This window comes from Pristiophorus japonicus, chromosome 8, assembly GCF_044704955.1.
Source record: "Pristiophorus japonicus isolate sPriJap1 chromosome 8, sPriJap1.hap1, whole genome shotgun sequence".
Lineage (NCBI taxonomy): Eukaryota > Metazoa > Chordata > Chondrichthyes > Pristiophoridae > Pristiophorus > Pristiophorus japonicus.
Genome location: NC_091984.1, coordinates 110,000,493 through 110,021,858, shown reverse-complemented (window position 1 = coordinate 110,021,858; position 21,366 = coordinate 110,000,493). Strand labels below are relative to the sequence as shown.

General features: G+C 42.5%; 1 protein-coding gene across 13 annotated transcripts in view; it reads left to right on the top strand.

Moving 5' to 3' along the window:
• Nucleotides 1–19,667, top strand: part of ptprc (protein tyrosine phosphatase receptor type C) — a 279,774-nt gene extending 260,107 nt beyond the window's left edge. For all 13 annotated transcript variants that reach the window (XM_070887294.1, XM_070887295.1, XM_070887306.1 and 10 more), the window contains 7 exons: nucleotides 1,821–1,911; nucleotides 3,693–3,829; nucleotides 5,121–5,237; nucleotides 7,637–7,756; nucleotides 9,902–10,071; nucleotides 13,840–13,975; nucleotides 16,623–19,667. In XM_070887294.1, coding sequence (XP_070743395.1) covers nucleotides 1,821–1,911; nucleotides 3,693–3,829; nucleotides 5,121–5,237; nucleotides 7,637–7,756; nucleotides 9,902–10,071; nucleotides 13,840–13,975; nucleotides 16,623–16,898 — 1,047 coding nt within the window. In that variant the 3' untranslated portion in view covers nucleotides 16,899–19,667. The remainder of the gene's footprint in view (nucleotides 1–1,820; nucleotides 1,912–3,692; nucleotides 3,830–5,120; nucleotides 5,238–7,636; nucleotides 7,757–9,901; nucleotides 10,072–13,839; nucleotides 13,976–16,622) is intronic.
• Nucleotides 19,668–21,366: the final 1,699 nt, after the last annotated feature.

Sequence of the window (21,366 nt, the reverse complement as noted above, 5' to 3'; positions counted from 1 at the left end):
CTACTCATTGGAATTCTGAAGAATGAGAGGTGATCTTATTGAAAGTTGGCATGCAGGTACAGCAGGCGGTGAAGAAGGCAAATGGTATGTTGGCCTTCATAGCTAGGGGATTTGAGTATAGGAGCAGGGAGGTCTTACTGTAGCTGTACAGGGCCTTGGTGAGGCCTCACCTGGAATATTGTGTTCAGTTTTGGTCTCCTAATCTGAGGAAGGACTTTCTTGCTATTGAGGGAGTGCAGCGAAAGTTCACCAGACTGATTCCCGGGTGGCTGGACTGACATATGAGGAGAGACTGGATCAACTGGGCCTTTTTACATTAGAGTTTAGAAGGATGAGAGGGGATCTCATAGAAACATATAAGATTCTGACGGGACTGGACAGGTTAGATGCGGGAAGAATGTTCCCAATGTTGGGGAAGTCCAGAACCAGTGGACACAGCCTTAGGATAAGGGGTAGGCCATTTATGAGATGAGAAGAAACTTCTTCACTCAGAGAGCTGTGGAATTCCCTGCTGCAGAGAGTTGTTGATGCCAGTTCATTGGATATATTCGAGAGGGAGTTAGATATGGCCCTTACGCCTAAAGGGATCAAGGGGTATGGAGAGAAAGCAGGAAAGAGGTACTGAGGGAATGATCAGCCACGATCTTATTGAATGGTGGTGCAGGCTCGAGGGGCCGAATGGCCTACTCCTGCATCTATTTTCTATGTTTCTCTGTTTCTATGAAACATATAAGATTATGAGGGGGCATGACAAGGTGGATACAGAGAGGATGTTTCCACTGATAGGGGAGACTAGAACTAGGGGGCATAATCTTAGAGTAAGGGGCTGCCCATTTAAAACTGAGGTGAGGAGAAATTTCTTCTCTCAGAGGGTTGTAAATCTGTGGTATTCGCTGCCTCAAAGAGCTGTGGAAGCCATAACATCGAATAAATTTAAGACAGAAATAGACAGTTTTTTAACCAATAAGAAATTAAAGGGTTATGCGGAGCGGGCAGGGAAGTGGACCTGAGTCGATGATCGGATCAGCCATAATCGTATTAAATGGCAGAGCAGGCTCGAGGGACACATGGCCTACTCCTGCTCCTATTTCTTATGTTCTTCTTATGTTATGTTCTTATCTCTTCATCGGGAGCACGCGGAAGCTAAGCGCAAACAGCGGAAGGTGCGCACAACAACCCAAGCACTCCAACCACCCATCCTTCCAACCACCGTCTGCCCCATCTGTGACAGACTATAGGTCCCGCATAGGACTCATCAGTCATCTGAGAACTCATATTATTGTGGAAGCAAGTCATCCTTGACTCCGAGGGACTACCTAAGAGAAGAAATATACGTTATTGTTATGAAGCTATTGGGGCTAAGACCTTGAAGCAGCCTCCACATTTGAAGGAAACATGCTGGAGAGCCTCTCAAAGTCCAGCGATATCAAAAGCTGATTGTTCTACAGGTTCCTTAGACACAGACACAATGTGGAACTGGTTATCAGAGTTGGGGTGCTGTCAGGCTATTTTCAGAGTTGAAAATCCTCAGCACTTCCATTTCAAAGTTCCGCCCTTACCTTTAATATAGGAGAGGAATCAAAAGGAAGTTTTCCGTTTGGAAAAATTCAGAAACATCATTTGGTGAAGACACATTTTGAAGTGGGGAAAAAAGAAAAATCATAACTGGAGTAAGCTAGTAATTCAATTCCAAACCGTGATTTTCAATGTGTTAAATATTTCAGGAGAAAACAAATGCTAAAGATTTTTTGAAGCATTCTTCAGTAATGTAATATGAATAACATTGTATACTTGTTATTTCATATCATTGAACCTTTCAGAGGATCCCATTTTATACTGAGTACAGATCACAGGCCACAGGAAGACGGGGAGAAAATCAAAGTAAAAATCATTCCCTTTCAGTGATCCCATGTGAGTATTAAGTTTGCTCTCTCTCTCTCTCTCTCTCTCTCTGTCATGTATTTCACCATCTTGCAATGACTGTAAGTATGTAACTGTAACTCATGCACACTGTACCAGTACCCTTGTAATGCACACCCTGACCACAGGGAGTGAGCTCCTCACCTGGGCTTCCAGGTATAAAAGGGGAGGTCCCACCCAGGGTCAGCACTCTTCAGTCCTGGAAATAAAGTGAAGGTCACAGAGTGACCTTGTCTGATATCCATGCCTCGTGTGAGTTTGTAATAAGGTGCAGAGACAATACACTCTCGCTATCCCCTCTTTCTCACTCCCCGCTCTCTCTCTCTCCCCAGCCTCTCTTTCCCCAGTCTCTCTCTCTCTCTCTCTCCCTCTCTCTCCTTTCATAAGAACTTAAGAAATAGGAGTAGGCCATACGGCCCCTTGATCCTGCTCCACCATTCAATAAGATCATGGCTGATCTGATCATGGACTCAGCTCCACTTCCCTGCCCGCTCCCCAAAACCCCTTATCCCCTTGTCATTTAAGAAACTGTCTATATCTGTCCTAAATTTATTCAATGTCCCAGCTTCCACAGCTCTGAGGCAGCGAATTCCACAGATTTACAACCCTCTGAGAGAAGAAATTTCTCCTCACCTTTGTTTTAAATGGGCGGCCCCTTATTCTAAGATCATGCCCTCTAGTTCTAGTCTCCCCCACCAGTGGAAACATCCTCTCTGCATCCACCTTGTCAAGCCCTCTCATAATCTTACACATTTTGATAAGATCACCTCTCATTCTTCTAAATTCCAATGAGTCGAGGCCCAACCTACTCAACCTTTCCTCATAAGTCAACCCCCTCATCCCTAGAATCAACCTAGTGAACTGCCTCCAAAGCAAATATATCCTTTCGTAAATATGGAAACCAAAACTGCACGCAGTATTTCAGGTGTGGCCTCACTAATACCTTATATAGCTGTAGCAAGACTTCCCTGCTTTTATACTCCATCCCCTTTGCAATAAAGGCCAAGATACCTTCCTGGCCTTCCTGATCACTTGCTGTACCTGCATACTATCATTTTGTGTTTCATGCACAAGTACCCCCAGGTCCCGCTGTACTGCGGCACTTTGCAATCTTTCTCCATTTAAATAATAACTTGCTCTTTGATTTTTTTCTACCAAAGTGCATGAACTCACAATTTCCGACATTATACTCCATCTGCCAAATTTTTGCCCACTCACTTAGCCTGTCTCTGTCCTTTTGCAGATTTTTTGTGTCCTCCTCACACATTGCTTTTCCTCCCATCTTTGTATCGGCAGCAAAGTTGGCTACGTTACACTCAGTCCCTTCTTCCAAGTCGTTAATGTAGATTGTAAACAGTTGGGGTCCAAGCACTGATCCCTGCGGCACCCCATTAATTACTGGTTGCCAACCAGAGAATGACCCATTTATCCCAACTCTCTGTTTTCTGTTAGTTAGCCAATCCTCTATCCATGTTAATATATTACCCCCAACCCTGTGAACTTTTATCTTGTGCAGTAACCTTTTATGTGGCACCTTGTCAAATGCCTTCTCCTCTCTCCTCCCTGTCTCTCTCTCTCTGTCTCTCTCGCCTCTCTCCTCGCTCTCTCTCCTCTTTCTCTCTCTGTCTCAATGTTTTAATGAGATTGTTCAGATTTCCATCAAAATATTACTCCATAGAATTGATTGCATGCATAAGATTAGGAGGAAAGGACACTGTTTATTTTGGTACTGATGATACTTACATGTGGTTTATAAATGTGTTCTTTTAAAGATGATTACAACAGAGTAACCATCAGAGTGGAAGAAGACAAAAGCAAGGACAGCGAAAATTACAATGACGGTGATATGTCCTCTGATGAGAGTGACGATGAAGAATCTGATAAATATATCAATGCTTCCTACATCGACGTATGTATTAGCAGGAGAAGTTGCAATTATATCATGCTTCTCTCATAGAAGACCATCTAAATGCTTTGTCAATGGTACAAGTGGACACTCAACAGGTGTGAAAGAATTGGCTGGAGGAGACCAAAAGCACGATCCAATAGACAGGCTTTAACTTAATGTAGGGGTGGGGAAGTGGGGGTGAGTCGAAGCTACGGACAGAGATAGCAAGGCACAGTGGGTTGAAAGAGAATCCCAGGGGCATAGTCGCTGCCAGTTGCTCTGATGGCAGGGAGCAGAGAACAGGGAATAAACTAAAATCCAGAGCCAAGGAACGGAGGCTGCAGCCTACTGCATGAGGCTAGAAAGGGTTTCTCAGACAGGGTGGGAAACGGGATTCGAAAATGCATTTGAAAGGGCGGTAGAAGCAGATTCAATAATCACTTTCAAAAGGGAATTGGATAAGCATTTGAAAGGGAAATATTTGCAGGGCTATGGGGAAAGACCAGAGGAATGGGACTAATTGGAATGCTCTTTCAAAGAAACGGCACTGGCACGATGTTCTGAATGGCCTCCTTCTGTGCTGTGTCATTCTGTGAGACTACGATTCATTTTGGCATAAATTCCTGTATTTAGACCTTATTTTGGGGGTGGGGTGGGTGGGGCAGGAGGAAGCGAAGAAAATTGCCTGTGTGAACAAGGAGGGTGGTGGGGTGACAGAGTGCCTCTATGTCACCGTGTCAACCACAGAGACAATTTAATGATCATTTAAAAACAATTTTGCCACAATCTTCCATTATACTTGAGTAGAATGTATACCCGCAGCCTACATTCTGTCAAGCCCATGCTTTCAATCTGATTACATGTCATTGGCTTGTATTCAGATAGGTTTTTGAGTTGTCAGCTTTTCTGAACTCATGTTTGCTTTTCCAAAGCTGTTGGCCAACCATTGCCCGTGTCCTAGGTTGGCTTGGCAGATACTTGTGCCAATTGAAACTGTGCTGTCCTCATAGGTGAGGAGCAATTGCGTTAAAGCTTCCGTTTAGTCTGGGATAAATCTGTTCATTCAGAACGCAGGACATTTGGGTGGGGGAGGTGCTGGGACAGCCTCAGAAACAAAGGGAATGTTGGGAGCTTTGCTCAAAGAATTTGAATTAATTTCATCTGAAGAAAACCAAACGGAAGATTGAAATCCAGAACAAAGTGTGTAAAATTCCCATAAGCTTAAGTATGTTCAAGATGTGCTTGGATCAACAGAGCAAAAGGACTGCTACAAAACTCTCAAGTGAGCCTCCCTCTGTGTTCTGTCTTTTAGGGATATTGGCATTCCGAGACTTTGATTGCCACTCAAACTCCGCTGCCTGATACCATTGCTGACTTTTGGTTGATGGTGTATCAAAGAAAGGCAGAGATCATCACAATGCTGGGCAAGGTAGGATCCAGTCCTCCACTCTTCTTTCTCATGACGTTTTAAAATCCCAGGAACACAATCCTGCTGATGAGCCTCCTCAAGGTTACCATATTGCACCGTGCAACATGCTTCATTTTATGTTACAACAACAGCTTGCATTTACATAGCGTCTCTAATGTAATAAAACGTCCCAAGGAGCTTCACAGGAACGTTATCAAAAAAACATATTGGGCCAAAAACTGTGGTCAAATGCCACCGACCAAAATTTTTTTTTATCGTAAATACCTGGTGGTCCCAGAGGAATGCAGACATGCGCTCCGAAGCCTAGCTGCACAGTCCAGCTTAGGGGCCCACGTATTCCAGGAGCGCATGTGTAGCCTGGGATCACGTGGGCCGGACCAACCAATGAAAATGGCGTATCCCCATTCACAGTAACGATGAGTTCCGTTTGTACGGAGATCACCAATTCTATGATTGGGAATGCCCCCCAAAAACACAAACATCTTCGATAAATAAGAAAAACACTTCACATATTTAAAATTAATTGAAATTGAATTTAATGTTTTAGACAATAAAAATGTTTTTGAATTTTTAAATTTTTTTTTTTAATCGAGGTAAAAATAAACTTACCTTAATGGACAGGGGTTTTAATATAAAAATTATTGATAACATTTTATTTTCCTATCTTTTAAAACTCACATCATTGGGTAAGAGTTGTGCTAAAAGCCCAAATCTCCGCCCACGAAGGCCATCTCCCAGGGATGCGTTGGAACTGTCAAAAGACATTTTGACAGTTCGCAGGGCCGGATTTTGGCGCATGCACATCGCACGCCGAAAACTGCCACTTGCGGGGCCTCTACGGGTGCGTGGGACATCGTACGTGCCCATAGGGACCGCGATTTTTGGCCCATCATACCAAGCCACATAAGGACATATTAGGACAGATAGGTTTTAAAAAGCGTCTTAAAAGATGTGAGAGAGGCGGAGAGGTTTACAGATAATAACATTATACTGCTAAAGATGAAAGGTAATGAGAAGGTAGCTAACTTGTCAGAATACAGGTGACAAGATTTGTGTAGAAAATTTGTATAGCATTAATACTTTGAACACGTACCAAATTATACAGTAACAAATGGTGGAAATTCTAGAATATTCTGGTGGCGACGAAGAAGCAATATTCCAGAGTGGGAAAAATTAGGCATTCCATTGATCCTCACCATATTATTGTACATGGCAGATCTGAGTTCATTTTGCAATAACATAAAATGAATCTTTCCAAACCCGACTGACTGCTACTTTGGAAATCCAAGAATTAAGGGTAAAAGTTTCTAACTTTCCTACATTACAACAGTGACTACACTACAAGAATTACTTCATTGATTGTAAAGCGCTTTGGGATGTCCAGTGCGTCACCAAAGGCACTATATAAATGCAAGTGTTTCCTTTTCTTTCTTTGTGCCGACGACCAGAAAAATGTCAGTTGGGATTTTCTGTCCATTGATACCAGCAGATGGCATTGTGCAGGCAGTGGGCCTGCAATTATCTGAAGGGCATTGGCGTCGGACAAGGTTTGCTCACTGCCCTGCACCTTCACAAAGCGTACTTTGTAGCATATTCAGTAAACCATCTGTGTCCATGATCAGATCAGCCATGATCTTATTAAATGGCCTAGTCCTGCTCCTATTTCTTATGTTCTTATGTTCTAAGAGCTGCTTGTTTCAGTAGTGAGCCATTACTGACGTTGGTGCCTAGGCACCTTGTAAATAAGTGGTAGTTTCTCCCCAGCGAGTCCTTTACAAATGGGGGCGCTTTAAGATTGCTTAGAAAAATTTGCAGGCCCAAATCTTCGGAGCTTCGGCCCATATACTCAGTCTAGACCCGAAGGTTGTCTCCATGCTGGATCGACTGGTTCACCTGGTCCCACCAGGCATACCTGCGCCAGCAGTATATTGGGTCCCTAAGAAGGCCCAGTGTGCGGGGATAAGCCCCTCACATCCCTCATAAGGGCTTTGTAAGTATTAGGCAGAGCATCCATCCTGGAAACCTAGGCTACACTGGGGATCAACAGAACTAGGTCTGGGTCCAGTTTCCAGTTATTCCTGCTTGAAGGTTTGTTCAGTGACTTCTAAAATAGTTGTGGATATTCTCGGCTACTTTTGCATTAGGGTTTCATGACTTGTGACAAAGCCGGATATTTCCATTAAATATAAACACATTTTTCCTGCAGGAGATATAGACTGAACTTGCAGAAATAACCATGACATATTGCAATAATGAAGAGATATTGTTAAATGAAACAGAACATGTGAAAAGTAGCACTGGTGCTATGAACTATAACATTGCCATGGTATAATACAATTTTCTTCCATTGATACCAAATATCCCAGTATTTTAATAATTTAATCCATCTATTTTTTTAGGATATTTTACAATATTGGGATGATGAGAAAAAAACCTATGAAGAAATTGAAGTTGGCTTATCTGAATGCAATAAGCAACAAGAGTTTACTGTTCGAGTCTTTGAAATAAGACATACAAAGGTAATGATATCCTGAGGTACAGGGGGCTCTTACTGTCTATAGATTCACAGAATTTACCTACGATCTGAAATACACAAGCAATAACTATAATCCTATTGGAATGCTGCAAGCTACTTGCAGATATCTTCCTGCATCCATCAAGCAGTGGGGTTGAATTGATGATACATACATTTAACTTGTAAAACCAATGAAAGAAAGTGACTTGCTAATTTTTGAAAGCGAAGGAGGGTTATTTATCATCTCTTTGTCAGAAAGTGTTGTGCCATCATGAAAGGTAGTTTACAAAAGTTCAAAGCAGAAAATATAATTGGCCTTTTGAAATAAAAGGAGAAAGCTTTTCGAAAAAGATGTTTTGCAAAATGTTATATTCAACATGTGTGGGAAAAAGATGTGAAAGGAAATAAATGTTAGTCAGGGAATAATGAGGTGCAAATGGTACTTTGATACGTACAAGGTCAGGAAATTAAGATCTGTCTGTCTGTCTATCTATTTATCTATCTGGCTATCTCTTTATCTCTATTCCTTTCTGTCTCTCTCTTTCTCTCTTTTTTTTCTCTCTCTATCTAATAAGATAGTGAACATTGCGACTCGTAGCTGCCATGACTATGTGTCAGTTTGCTTCTTCCGCATTGAATAAGTTTCTGTGTTCCTCTTTCTAATTGGTTATTTTCAATTATTATTATTCACCCAAAAAATTGCCTTAAAAAACCTTTTTCCTCCAAAATAATACTCCAGTCACATTGCAGTAAAAACAAACTTTATGAAATAACAATAATTTCTTCAACTGCTATTACAGTTCCTCATTCATCCTCTCCGCACATGGAAAATAAACGTAATGACATAATTAACCAATGAAAACTTCAGTAATTCACCAAAACATCGCCAGCTTATCCATAAACCCCCTCGTTCCGCCTTTCAAAGACTGCACCATCCATCCTGCAAATTCAGTATCCTTGACCCCAAGCAAAGCTTCACCGAACAGACAGTGTCACATCTAATCACTCTAGGCACTGGCCTGACAATCCAAGCTAATATGAAGACATGTGCATGCTGATAGCTCCGTCTCCCGCTGCCCTCCAATGCCTCCTGCTCTGCAATCTCCTGTGGCTAATGTTTAGTGCTAGTTCCGGCCATGATCCATTTCTCTCCCCATCCCGCCTGCTGCGATCTGCCCAACAGAGAAATAGGATCTGTGAGAGATAATTGCAGGACCTCAGTGACAAACAAAGCTCAATAAAGTAACATATGTGGAAGACTGTGCTCCACATCCCAAGTGCATACATCTGGGAATTTCCGACCAAACTAGTTGTGAACATCATTAAGGTTTCATATTAAGGCCCCAAACTCTAGAAAAATTAGGATATAAAATTGGTCACACATACTCAGAAACAATTATAACTGGGAAATAGTTAGAGGTTTGGGAATTTGAAAATAAACACATTTTCAGAGTATTGTGATAAAATGGCTGTATATATTGTCACTGTCTTTAATCTAACTCAAACCATGTCATAAAAACATGAAAGGAAGAATAAGAAAAGGACAAATTCGATCCTCTAGAATCAAAATCTGTCTCAGATTCTACCCTCCTATCTAAGCTCCTGAGAAAAAATGGTAAATAGAGCATAAATCTCAGACACCTAAAGCATTGGAATGGGCATAGAGAGGATGCTCGTTTTGAATCTCTGAATTTTGGTAGTGCACACACAATTCCAGTCATATAATCTGCATTAGTTGACATTATCGTTATCTCTCAGTATTTTAAACAGGGACCATGTCTCCCTTCCAACTTATTTTATTATATGAGAACAAGTCCAATTCTGTGAGTTTCTTCTTGTATTTCTCATAACTTTTGGGCCTGGAACCATTTCATTCTTCTCTAAACTTTTTCCAATAATTCAATGTCCTTTTGAAAGTAAGGTTCTGAAAATTAAGCACATATATTTTGAATGTGGCTGCAGCAGTGATCACGCAACTTTAGAATTATTCATTTCAACCTCCATTGAAATACCTGCCAGATATATTCTGGTATTTGATTAGCTTTGCAGTGACTGGAAATGTTCCTTGAATGTCATTCATTTGCTCTCAACTTATAAATGGAAAATATTTATAAAATTGGTCAAAAGTTGGCTGCTCTTCATTTTTCAGAGAAAAGAAAGTCGGAAAGTGCACCAGTATCATTTTCATGATTGGGCTGAATCAAAGCTTCCTGAGGATCCCAGTACCTTAGTCAATATGATGAGGAGCATCAAGGAAAAACTGTCAACACACAAAGAACCTGAAAGTAACACAGCACCAGCTATCATTGTACACTGCAGGTAATGTCTGGGAGTATTAGGCTTTTATTGATTATCATTCATAACTAATGTCTATTTGTAACACTTTTGATATTATGCCTCATTTTTAGAGAAGAAAGGTGAATTATGTAGTTCCTTTGGTTTGAGTTTCTATATAGAATCATAGAATGGTTACAGCACAGAAGGAGGTCATTTGGCCCATCGAGCCCATGCCAAGTCTCTGCAAGAGCACTTCAGCTTGTCCCACTACCCCACCCTTTCCCCATAGACCTACAAAAACATTTCCTTCAGGTACTTATCCAATTCCCTTTTGAAAGCCACCATTGAATCTGCCTCCACCACCCTTTCAGGCAGCGCATTCCACTCACTGCATAAAACAAAGTTTTTCTTCATGTTGCCTTTGGTTCTTCCAATCACTTTAAATCTGTGTCCTTTGGTTCTCGACCCTCCCGCCAATGAGAAAAGTTTATCTCTATCTATTCTAAGGAGAACAACCCCAGCTTCTCCAGTCTAGCCACATAACTAAAGTCCCTCATGCCTGGAACCATTCTTGTAAATCTTTTCTGCACCCTCTCTAAATCCTTCACATCCTTCCAAAAGTGTGATGCCCAGAATTGGACACAATATTCCAGTTGAGGCCGAACCAGTGTTTTATAAAGGTTCATCATAACGTCCTTGCTTTTATACTCTATGCCTCTATTTATGAATCCCAGGATTCCATATGCTTTTTCAACTTCTTTCTCAACCTGCCCTGCCATCTTCAACGATTTGTGTACATATACCCCCAAGTCTCTCTGTTCCTGTACCCACTTTAGAATTTTACCCTTTAGTTTATATTGCCTCTCCTCATTCTTCCTTCCAAAATGTATCACTTCACACTTCTCTGCTAGAAATTGCATCTGCCAAGTGTCTGCCCATTCCACCTGCCTGTCTATGTCCTCTTGAAGTCTATCACTATCCTCCTCACTGTTCACTATACTTCCAAGTTGTGTGTTATCTGCAAATTTTGAAATTATGCCCTGTATGCCCAAGTCTTCAACATATAACAAGAAAAGCAGTGATCCTAGTACTGACCCTTGGGGAACATCACTGTATACCTTCCTGCAATACCTACCTGGTCCTCCTTGTCTGTCTGGCGGTCACCCATTTCCTCTCTGCTTGCACACTCTGCGGGGTGACCACCTCCTGAAACGTCCTATCCAAGTAGCTCTCAGCCTCACTGATGCATCGCAGTGACACCTGCTGCTGCTCAAACTCTGAAACCTGGAGCTTGAGCTCATCCAGCTGATGACGCTTCCTGCACATGTGGTTGACGAAGGTACGGGAAGCGTCCTGGAGTTTCCACATGGCACAAGGTGTGCATGCCATAGGACTGAGGTGCCCTACCATGCCTCTATTTAATAGAATATTAACTAACTTAACAGGAATACACTCAAGACTTAAAAACAATCACAACCCTTGTGCTGACGTCACTTTAGGTTTTTTGATTTTGCTCCCTGATACTCGCGCTCCTTCTCGGCTCAGGGCCTACCTTTACCTCTGGCCGGTCATCTCGCTCTCTTAGTTAAAGACTTTATTCTAATGATTATCTATAATTATATTAATTAGTTTATCTAGTTAAGATATTAAATTAGTAATGTACATTATTGGTTTCCCACTCTTGGTTTACACCACTGCCCTAGCTCAGAGAGAGAAAAAACGTTATCACTCACCCACCCACCTGCTGTCCTGTGACATCACTCCTTGTCTTTTGTGGTTTTTAAATTCAGCGGAGATACTGCCTCCTCGGTGCCCCCACTCAGGACTGCACGGCTTCAGTCTCCTGCTCTCTTTATGTACTGCCAAACAACCTCTCTGTACTGCAAATTTAATTTCACAGTGTGGTGTCTCAATCCTTCAGAGTTTAATTATTATTGGATATTTTAAAAACTATTTTTTTTGCTTTTTCTTTCTCTTTTGTCTCTCTCTCTCTCTCTTAACCCAATATTTATTTCCCTCTCTTTATTTTGCTCTCTGTACATAATTTGTCATTGAATTAAATATTCTAATTGACATTTCCTGGTTCAGACTCTGCGGGCCGAAATTCCGGGTAAGGCCCGTTACCGTCGTTTTGCGGCGGCCATGCGGCGGAATCGAGCCGCCGCCGTGTTGCAGTCGATTGGCCGCCACGACCCAAATTCACCTCACGGGCTTTTCGGGCGGTCCCGACTTCCGCCGCACTGCTGCCGACCACCCCAAGCACGTTATCAAAGCGCACACCGCCGATCTCCCGCACCTCCATCCGCATAAAATTTACCTAAAAAAAATCTTTGCTCTGCCGCGTGGTGCCCCCGACAGTTTTGCACCTTGTTTTGTGTGTGTGAGCCACGGCAACGCAGTGGCCTTTCAAGTGACAGGCACACTGCCGCGGCTGCCATGTTTTTTTTTGCCGGCCAATCTCCCGATCGGCTAGACAATTATGGCCCCAGGTTTGGTCAGGCCGCCATCAGGCAGCCTGGCACTCCAGCTTGGTTGCCAGACCGCTGGCCCGGCCGAAACCTTCCCTGGTGGCCCAGAGGCTGAACTTAAAAAATCACTGCTTCTCTCCCCTTTAAATGAGGGGAGAGACATGGTGACTCACACGCGCACTGACATCACCACTGCTCCACCGCTGAGTGACAGTAGTGGAGACTCAGTTCTGCCCCAACTTCTGCCCCTTACCAGCACTTACCGCCGCACTTCCGCCCCCATTATGACCCACTTCCGGTCTAATCGGGAAAAAAAGACAAATCGATCAAGAGTCAACCTCTTCCGAGACGGCAGAAAAACACTTAACAAATCGTAAGTGCGCCAGCTTTCTGGCAGGCCTGAATTTCGGCCCCTGCATGGCTCAGTGAGGATTCTTCAACTTGATTGGTTGAGGAGACACACAGTTGCTTTCCCTGTTCACACAGATCTCAGATCTCCTGTAGAGGGTGCTGTGCCGTTTTGGCTCTCTAATCACCACAAATTGCAGTGGAAAAGCCTACAGAAAATCTGTGGGCAAGTATAAGTTTAATGAACGGCTGATGCCATTCGTTCGCAGCTGGTCGCAAAATCCGAACCATTAATAAATACCGATCAAACAAGAATTTTTCTCTCTCTCTACATATTATATATATATATTATATATCTGATATTATCTGTATCAATAACAAAGTAAGGGATGCTCTATAAGGCTGTTGCTGTGGGATTGAGACTCCCTTTGCTGGCAGAGTTGTGGACTCCTAACTAATTTCACCACAGTTCAAATCTCTAGATTGGCTGGAGTAACTTTTGGTATTGTAGCAAAGTAAATCCACAACCTACTTTACTGTCCAGTTAACAAAATTGTATCATGTGTATAAAGAATATTATCCAACAGTGGTACCAAACAGAGAATGATTATGAACATAATGATTAGGAATTTCCTCGAAGCTACTCTTGCGAAGTTACGGGAACGGAGTGGGAAATGCCCGGCTGAAATTAGCTCATCATGCCTATAAAACAGGATAATGCAATGTAGAATGCATTGTGTAGTGCTGAGAGAAAAGGTGGTGAGATCCAACTTCAGCAGGGGCGCACAATGGGTGGGGGTGGATCGGCTGCCCATTAACACAACTTAAGTATGAAGGAAAATCAGACGGGATGTATAACAACCGATCTGCTACCGCCCGTTTTGTCCCCCACCCACCCCGCCAGCCACCGAAGTTGACTTTCACCCCCAAAAATGTTCTTGTGTACATCAGATCTTTTAGGTTTCTTACGCTGTAAAATTCTCATTTCTTTCAGTGATGGAGCGAAGCAGACAGGAATATTCTATGCCCTGTGGAACCTCCTTGACAGTGCAGATACTGAAAATGTAATAGATGTTCTCCAGACAGTTAAAGCACTGCGCAAGCAGCGATCAGGAATGATCCTAACCTTTGTAAGTAGTAATCAACCTACCAACTCACTATTCCTCTGTATAGTCCCTTTATGTCGAGCACCCATGAATCCATTACCTATTTTTCTCTGCTGTATAATAAAAGTCTTCATATTTAACAATATAAGCAGATCATATTCACATCATGAACCATTTTCAAGAGGAACATAAGCAGCTAGACATACAGGAAGTCATAGTGAAGATGGCAGTATCTCACAGTATTAGTTATTCACTGAAGTAGACCGCTTTTATGGACATGTGAGTCCAGTATCTTCACGTAACAAAATCCCTCAACGATATTAAAGTCTAGAAACAGGAAAAAGAAAGTACAGACTCCCAGAAATATTGGTGAGAAACAAAATTGTAGTGCAAGTGACTTGGGGCGGATTCCTGTTCCGGTTTGTGCAATTGGATGGGTGGACGTGTACTGTGCCCACTCCACACAGTTTCTGCTGGTAGTCCAATGGAAGAGGTGCCCAGAACCAGAGGTACCTCACCCAGGAGGTAAGTTTGTGGTCTGTTTTTGAGGGGCTGAGTGGAGAAGAAATGCTCCTCTGGGCTCCACGTAACCAACCTGTCGTTACCGCAGTGGGCACCTTCCCTCCTGAGAAAGATGCACGCTCCTTGCAACCAGCTCATCTAGCACCACCTTCACTTCAGCAATCATCAAACAAGGAATCAATTACTCAGTTGCACCTACTCTTGCCTGCAGATTCATGCCTGCACCTTGAGTTTCCTTTCACTCCATTTTTGTGTGTCACTTCTTAGCTTTCCCACTTCAGCCTCGGCAAAGAATTTGGAAGGTTAAGGGGTGGCCTAATCGAAGTTTTCAAGATATTAAGGCGAACAGGGCAGATAGAGTGTAAGAAGGGGGTGGGCGGTGTGTGTGGTGTGTGGGTTTCTATGAGGGGGTCAGGTTCCCTTCTGACCAACTTGAGCGGTTTCGAATCTCTCCCCCTCCCTTGGGTTCTGTACTCTGGATTTATTTGGGGGATGTGACAAAAGTGCAGAGGACGTTGGTTTGATGCAAAGAACTTTGATTTTATTACAGTCAAAGTAATACAGGCTTATTACTCTAGTAAGAAAATACACGGCCAAACTTACAATCACTCTAATAAAGAACAAGACAAGGAAAGGTACAAGGTCAAACTTATAATCACTCTAATAAAGTACAATATAAGGAAAGGTACAAGATCAAACTTATAATCACTCTAATAAAGTACCATACACTACACATTCAAAGGGGGTTGCAGTAAAATTATACCTCCCACCTCCCACTACCTAATTCTAGCTAGGTTAGACTCCAGGGCGGCAGGGATTTATGCTTACCAATCCTTTTGATAGTTAATGGTAGATGGTGATGTTCTTCCTTCCTTCAGGACTTCAAGACGTCGAGGCTGGAGAAGTTAGTTTTTCAACTGTCACATTAGTTTCTCTCCTTGTCTCTCTCACCTTGTCTCTTGTCTCACCTCTGTTGAAAACAGTGGCCAGTTATACGATTTCAGTGTTCTAATCTTGCCACCAAATCTCTTCACAATCCTTTGTATAATTTTGGCGGGCTTGGTTCTTCTTTGTAATATTTTGTTGGGCTCATTAAAGTTGATATGTCTTGGGTGGGTTGATCTTCGAAAAACTGTTTCCTGATGGAAAAATTAGTTTGGTAATTGCAATGTCCTTTTGTGCTTAGTCTTTCGCATACAGGCTGGATTGGGCCTCTTTGTGAGGTATATGCTGAAAATGGTTTGTCCAGACCCATGTTGATGGGGAGCCACCTCTGGGTGATTTGTGATGGTAATGTCTCTTGTGGAGGAAGATTTCCAAATACTCATTCTTCCAGACAGGGGGGGTTCTGGTGAATTTTGCTCTCGGCAAGAGAGAAACTATTTCCGCTGGTTGGGGAGTCTAGGACTAGCGGGCATGATTTAAAAATTAGTGCCAGACCTTTCAGGAATGAAATTAGGAAACAATTCTACACACAAAGGGTGGTAGAAATTTGGAACTCTCTTCCGCAAACGGCAATTGATTGTAGATCAATTGTTAATTTTAAATCGAAAATTGATAGCTTTTTGTTAACTAAAGGTATTGAGGGATATGGGTGAAAGATGGGTAAATGGAGTTAGGTCACAGATCAGCCATGATCTCATTGAATGGTGGCACAGGCTCGAGGGGCTAAATGGCCTACTCCTGTTCCTATGTTGCTAATGGTTTGAAATGCTTTCTGACCATTCGCTGTTGCTGCAATGATTTTTGCCTTCCATATCTAATTCTTCCCTTTAAATGTTATGATAACCTTATTAGTCGGCCATACCAAGTGCTGCAGCATTTATGTAAAACTCTCTTTTTGTCTGAATGTTAATTAATTTTAAAGCAATGTTTGCATTTTTAACTGATATCCAGAGGTTTGCAAACTGTTATTTTGGGCAGGAGAGGGAAGCTGTGCTACTGGATGTGAGCTACTTCCTCAAGAGCTCACGAGGCAGGGAGAGGAGAAAATTCAACGGAAGTTCCAGTACCAAACACCATTGAAGTTGGGCTGGGAGAAGGTTATTTGCCAGAAAATGAGTCTGGGGGTAGAAAGATCCTAGAGGGAATTGAGATTGAAAGAGAAAGAGAAAAGTAACTATATATTTGTTTTGGTCTTCTTTAACAGGAGCAGTACCAGTTTCTCTATGACATCATTGCCAGCACTTACCCAGTGCAGAATGGAACATTAATATCTGACAATGGTCCGACACAGACCACTGTTGAGATAATCTCTGAAACCCCTCCAGAAAACGAATCTCAACAAAAAGCTGCTTCTGATTCTACTGAGAATAAGGAAGAGCCATCCAAACAGGATGATGAAGCAAACTCAGGCAGTAGTAATGACAAACAACCAACGGTGAACCCTATTAATGGACCTATAACTAGTGGTGAAAATGATTGAAGAAAGGTTGCTATGTGTGAAGTATAGATATTAACAAATTAGTATTTGTGTTTGTAAGGGAAATATGAAAGTGTCGCCAATAATTTCATTTTTACTTGTACAAAACTTGGTTTATCACTGGATGCTTTCCAAAAAGGGTTGCCCGTATACAAACTGTTCAAGAGAGGCAATCTGCTTGAACGTAAGTATGAATGTATTTCAACAAAAAGAATAGTTTTCTAATTTAAAATTCAAATTTAAAATGTTTTTGATCTTTCAGGTTACACGAGTAACTCCAAAAAAAAAAGCACAGAAAACGTTTTTAAAAAATTGAGATCATTTTTTTTATATATATATATTTTATTGTGTGTGGGTGTAGAAAAGCTAAATGCCAAATCTGCTTCAGGATGTTTTATTTTGGCAGTGTTCAAATTATAAAATGCTATGTCACAACTATGTTGAAGCTCAATATGAGGATAAAGTAAATTGGAAGGTTTATTAGATTTGTAATGTTTAGCATTTTATAATGCTGCAATTTTTCACTGTTCTTTGCAAATTATTTTTATAGTTGGTTTTCCAAGTTAAAGCTGTGCAGTTGATCTGCTTAAGATATTTTGATGTATTTAACTATAATATCTTACTTTACATCAGAAAAATATATTATTAGGGTGGACCAAACTGATTTCTGGTGTACCAGACTCAGAGAACCTAGCTAAGGGTCAGAGGGCGGGTTACCTTTTGTAAATTAAATATCACACTTCGCTGACAAACTCTGAAGTCTGATCGCCTGGTGAAGCCTGTCCTTTAACTGCCTGTAAAACAGTTCATAGTTAAGTCAGTATTAAAAAAAACAGGGACTCTGACTTCCGACAATGAATTTGGGGACGTGTGTAATACAGCAGTAGCACCAGAGAGCGCCACTGGGGATTTGCTGGGTATTATTCAAGCCTGACGTAAAAACGATCAGATTCCATAGACGGGATCAGTGATGGGGGTGGGAGAAGGATTCACAGCAGTCTCATCATGCTTGATTTGCTGAACCCTTGCTGCGATTTCGCCTGAGACGCCAAAGATCTCAGAATTTACCGACAATCTGAGTTTCCAATTTTCAAAGGAGGGGAAATCAACATCCAATTGGGATGATCAAGCAATTGCTTGAAAGCTGACTTTAGGATTGGAAAGAGGCAGCCGATCGCTGAGAGTCAGTGTTGGAAATGGCAAGTTTGGAATGAACTGCCAACAGGTCTGGAGTTTCATGGCATTTGTCACTTGGTAGTTTTCGAACTGTTCATCATCATAGGCCCTCGAAATCGGGGAAGACTTACTTCCACTCCTAAAATGAGTTCTTTGGTGGCTGAACAGTCCAACACAAGAGTCACAGATGGGACAGATATTCGTCGGGGGAAGGGGGGAGTGGCACTGATTTACCACACACTCCTTCCGCTGCCTGCACCTGACCACTTCATGCTCGCAGCTTTGAGATTCGAAGAGCTCAACGCCCTCCCGGATGCACTTTCTCCACCTAGGGTGGTCTTCGGCCAGGGTCTCCCAGGTGTCAGTGGCAGTGGCGCACTTCACCAGGGAGGCTTTGAGGGTGTCCTTGTACTGTTTCCGCTGCCCACCTTTGGTTCGTTTGCGATGGAGGAGCTCCGCATATAGCAGTTATTTAGGGGGTCTCATGTCTGGTATGCGAACTAAGTGGCCTGCCCAACAAAGCTGATCTAACGTGGTCAGTGCTTCAATGCTGGGGATGTTAGCTTGGGCGAGGACACTGATGTTGGTGCATTTGTCCTCCCAGGGGATTTGCAGGATCTTGCGGAGACATCGTTGATGATATAACTCCAGCGACTTGATGTGTCTCCTGTAAGTCGTCCATATAAGAGGGCGGGAACTACTACAGCCCTGTAGACCATGAGCTTGGTGGTGGGTTTGAGGGCTTGGACTTCGAACACTCTTTTCCTCAGGCGGCCGAAGGCTGCACTGACGCACTGGAGGCGATGTTGAATCTCCGTATCAATGTCTGCCTTTGTTGACAAGAGGCTCCCGAGGTATGGGAAGTAGTCCACATTGTCGAGAGCCACGCCGTGGATCTTGATGACTGGGGGGCAGTGCTGTGCGGTGAGGACAGGCTGGTGGAGGATCTTTGTCCTCTGGATGTTAAGAGTAAGGTCGATGCTTTCATATGCCTCGGTGAATATATTGACTATATCCTGGAGTTCAGTCTTCGAATGTGCGCAGACGCAGGCGTCATCCTAACGAGCTGTTAGTAGTTGAGGATATGGATATGTGAGGATGTGTATATCTTCCTTTGTTGTTCTTTGGTCCATGGATATTGATCAAATTGTTCCCGATTATCCTTTGTAGAAACAGTTTCCTGGATTCATGTTATCCATAAAGAATTGCCAAATGGGAGAGATATTCCAACACTCAGTGGGGCTCCTAGGAGTTAACAATGAGACTCGACTCATTGCAGTTCAAGTAACACCAGCAACAGTAAGACGTACATCAAAAATCAATTTGTTATTCATCTTATAACAGGGTCATTGTGTTAACAGTTGAAGAAAATACATTGCTTCAAACTATGGAGGGATGGTTACCAGGAATTTGTTTGGTCTGTTAGATAAAAAATTAAGTACAGTATATTTTACACAAGAGCTTGCTATTTTCAGTTTTTGATTTTTTTTCAACAGTGTAAAATGCCTGTTTTGTTTTGTTCAAAAGTAGATCTTGTAAAGATAATATGGCATAAAACATTTTTGTACTAATAGTGTTTTTTTGAATAAATGAAAAGAAAATCATTTGTATCACATGTTGTTTTGTGCAGTGTGAATGTAATGAATGTACACTTCTCACCACAGTAGTCAGCCGCAGCAGCGAAGCCACTATCTAGATTCATTCTTCCTCTAAATGGCACAGGAGGTAATGTGGGTTTGTGGGATGCCTCTCCATCCACTTTGCAGCATTTTACACAGAGTAAACAATAATAGAACACCAATCATGTCTCGGCCTTTATTATTTTTAACTATAAATTGAACAAAAATATCTTCATCAGCATTCCTGGGGTCTGGAGGGGTGGGGCGGGGTGAGTGTTGCAGGTGGTGGGGAGTGGGTACAGCCTTAACCTGCTGTTATTCTGAGCCACTGAGACCAGTAGATCACAGGTTCCCCTCTTGATCTGTGCTGTGAGATAACTCCTCTCAGCTGGGGTACCATCGCTGGTATCGGTGCCCTTGGGCTAAGGAAGAGAAAATAAAATGGCCAAGAATTTTGGTCCTGATCACGAATTCAATGTCTTTCATGGTTGAGTGGCATGCTAACACTCAACCACGTACACATGAAGAATGGCCACTTTGGTGAGGTATCCTTGCCATAGAAGGGAGTGCAATGAAGGTTCACCAGACTGATTCCTGGGATGGGCGGATTGTCCTATGAGGAGAGATTGAGTAGACTAGGCCTATATTCTCTAGAGTTTAGAAGAATGAGAGGTGATCTCATTGAAACATACAAAATTCTTACAGGGCTTGACAGGGAGGATGTTTCCCCTGGTCGGGGAGTTTAGAAGCAGGGTCACAGTCTTAGAATAAGGGGTCGGCCATTTAGGACTGAGATGAGGAGGCATTCCTTCACTCAGAGGGTGGTGAATCTTTGGCATGATCTACTCTGGAGGGCTGTACAGGCTCAGTCGTTGAGTATATTTAAGACAGAGATTGATAGATTTTTGGATATTAAGGGAATCAAGGGGTACGGGGATAATGAAAAAAAGTGGAGTTGAGGTAGGAGATCAGCCATCATCATCATCATCATAGGCAATCCCTCGGAATCAAGGAAGAACTTGCTTCCACTCTAAAAATGAGTCCTTAGGTGGCTGAACAGTCTAATACGAGAACTACAGGCCCTGTCACAGGTGGGACAGATAGTCGTTGAGGGAAAGGGGTGGGTGGGACTGGTTTGCCGCACGTTCTTTCCGCAGCCTGCGCTTGGTTTCTGCATGATCTTATTGAATGGCGGAGCAGGCTCGAGGAACCAAATGGCCTACTCCTGCTCCTACTTTTTTGTTCTTAGGTACTAAAGGGCCATTAGCAGTTGTGAAGCTGTGGCGTTGCTATCTGCCTTTATTACAGCCGTGTGTGGTTGCGATGAGCTCAACTTCATGAGGATTTGAATAAAGTTGGAAAAACAAAATCACCGCAAGATTTAGTAATAATCGCAACAGTCAAATCCCAGTCATGTTCTAAGGGTTGGACCAGAACAGCTTCCTGAAAGCGTTCCAAGCATTTACAAATATGCCATTATGTACCTTTAAAGCAGCAAGAAATCAAAAGAGGCCATTAATTATTATATGGATGTGGAAAAAAATAATGGCCCGGATTTTGCGGGTCCGATGTTGGTGCACGCCATGGTAAGTCCTCAGACTGGCCCCACAAGTTCTAGGTTTCTACATGCGCTGCACATGCCCGAAAACCTGGAACTTACGATCTGTCAAGGTTCG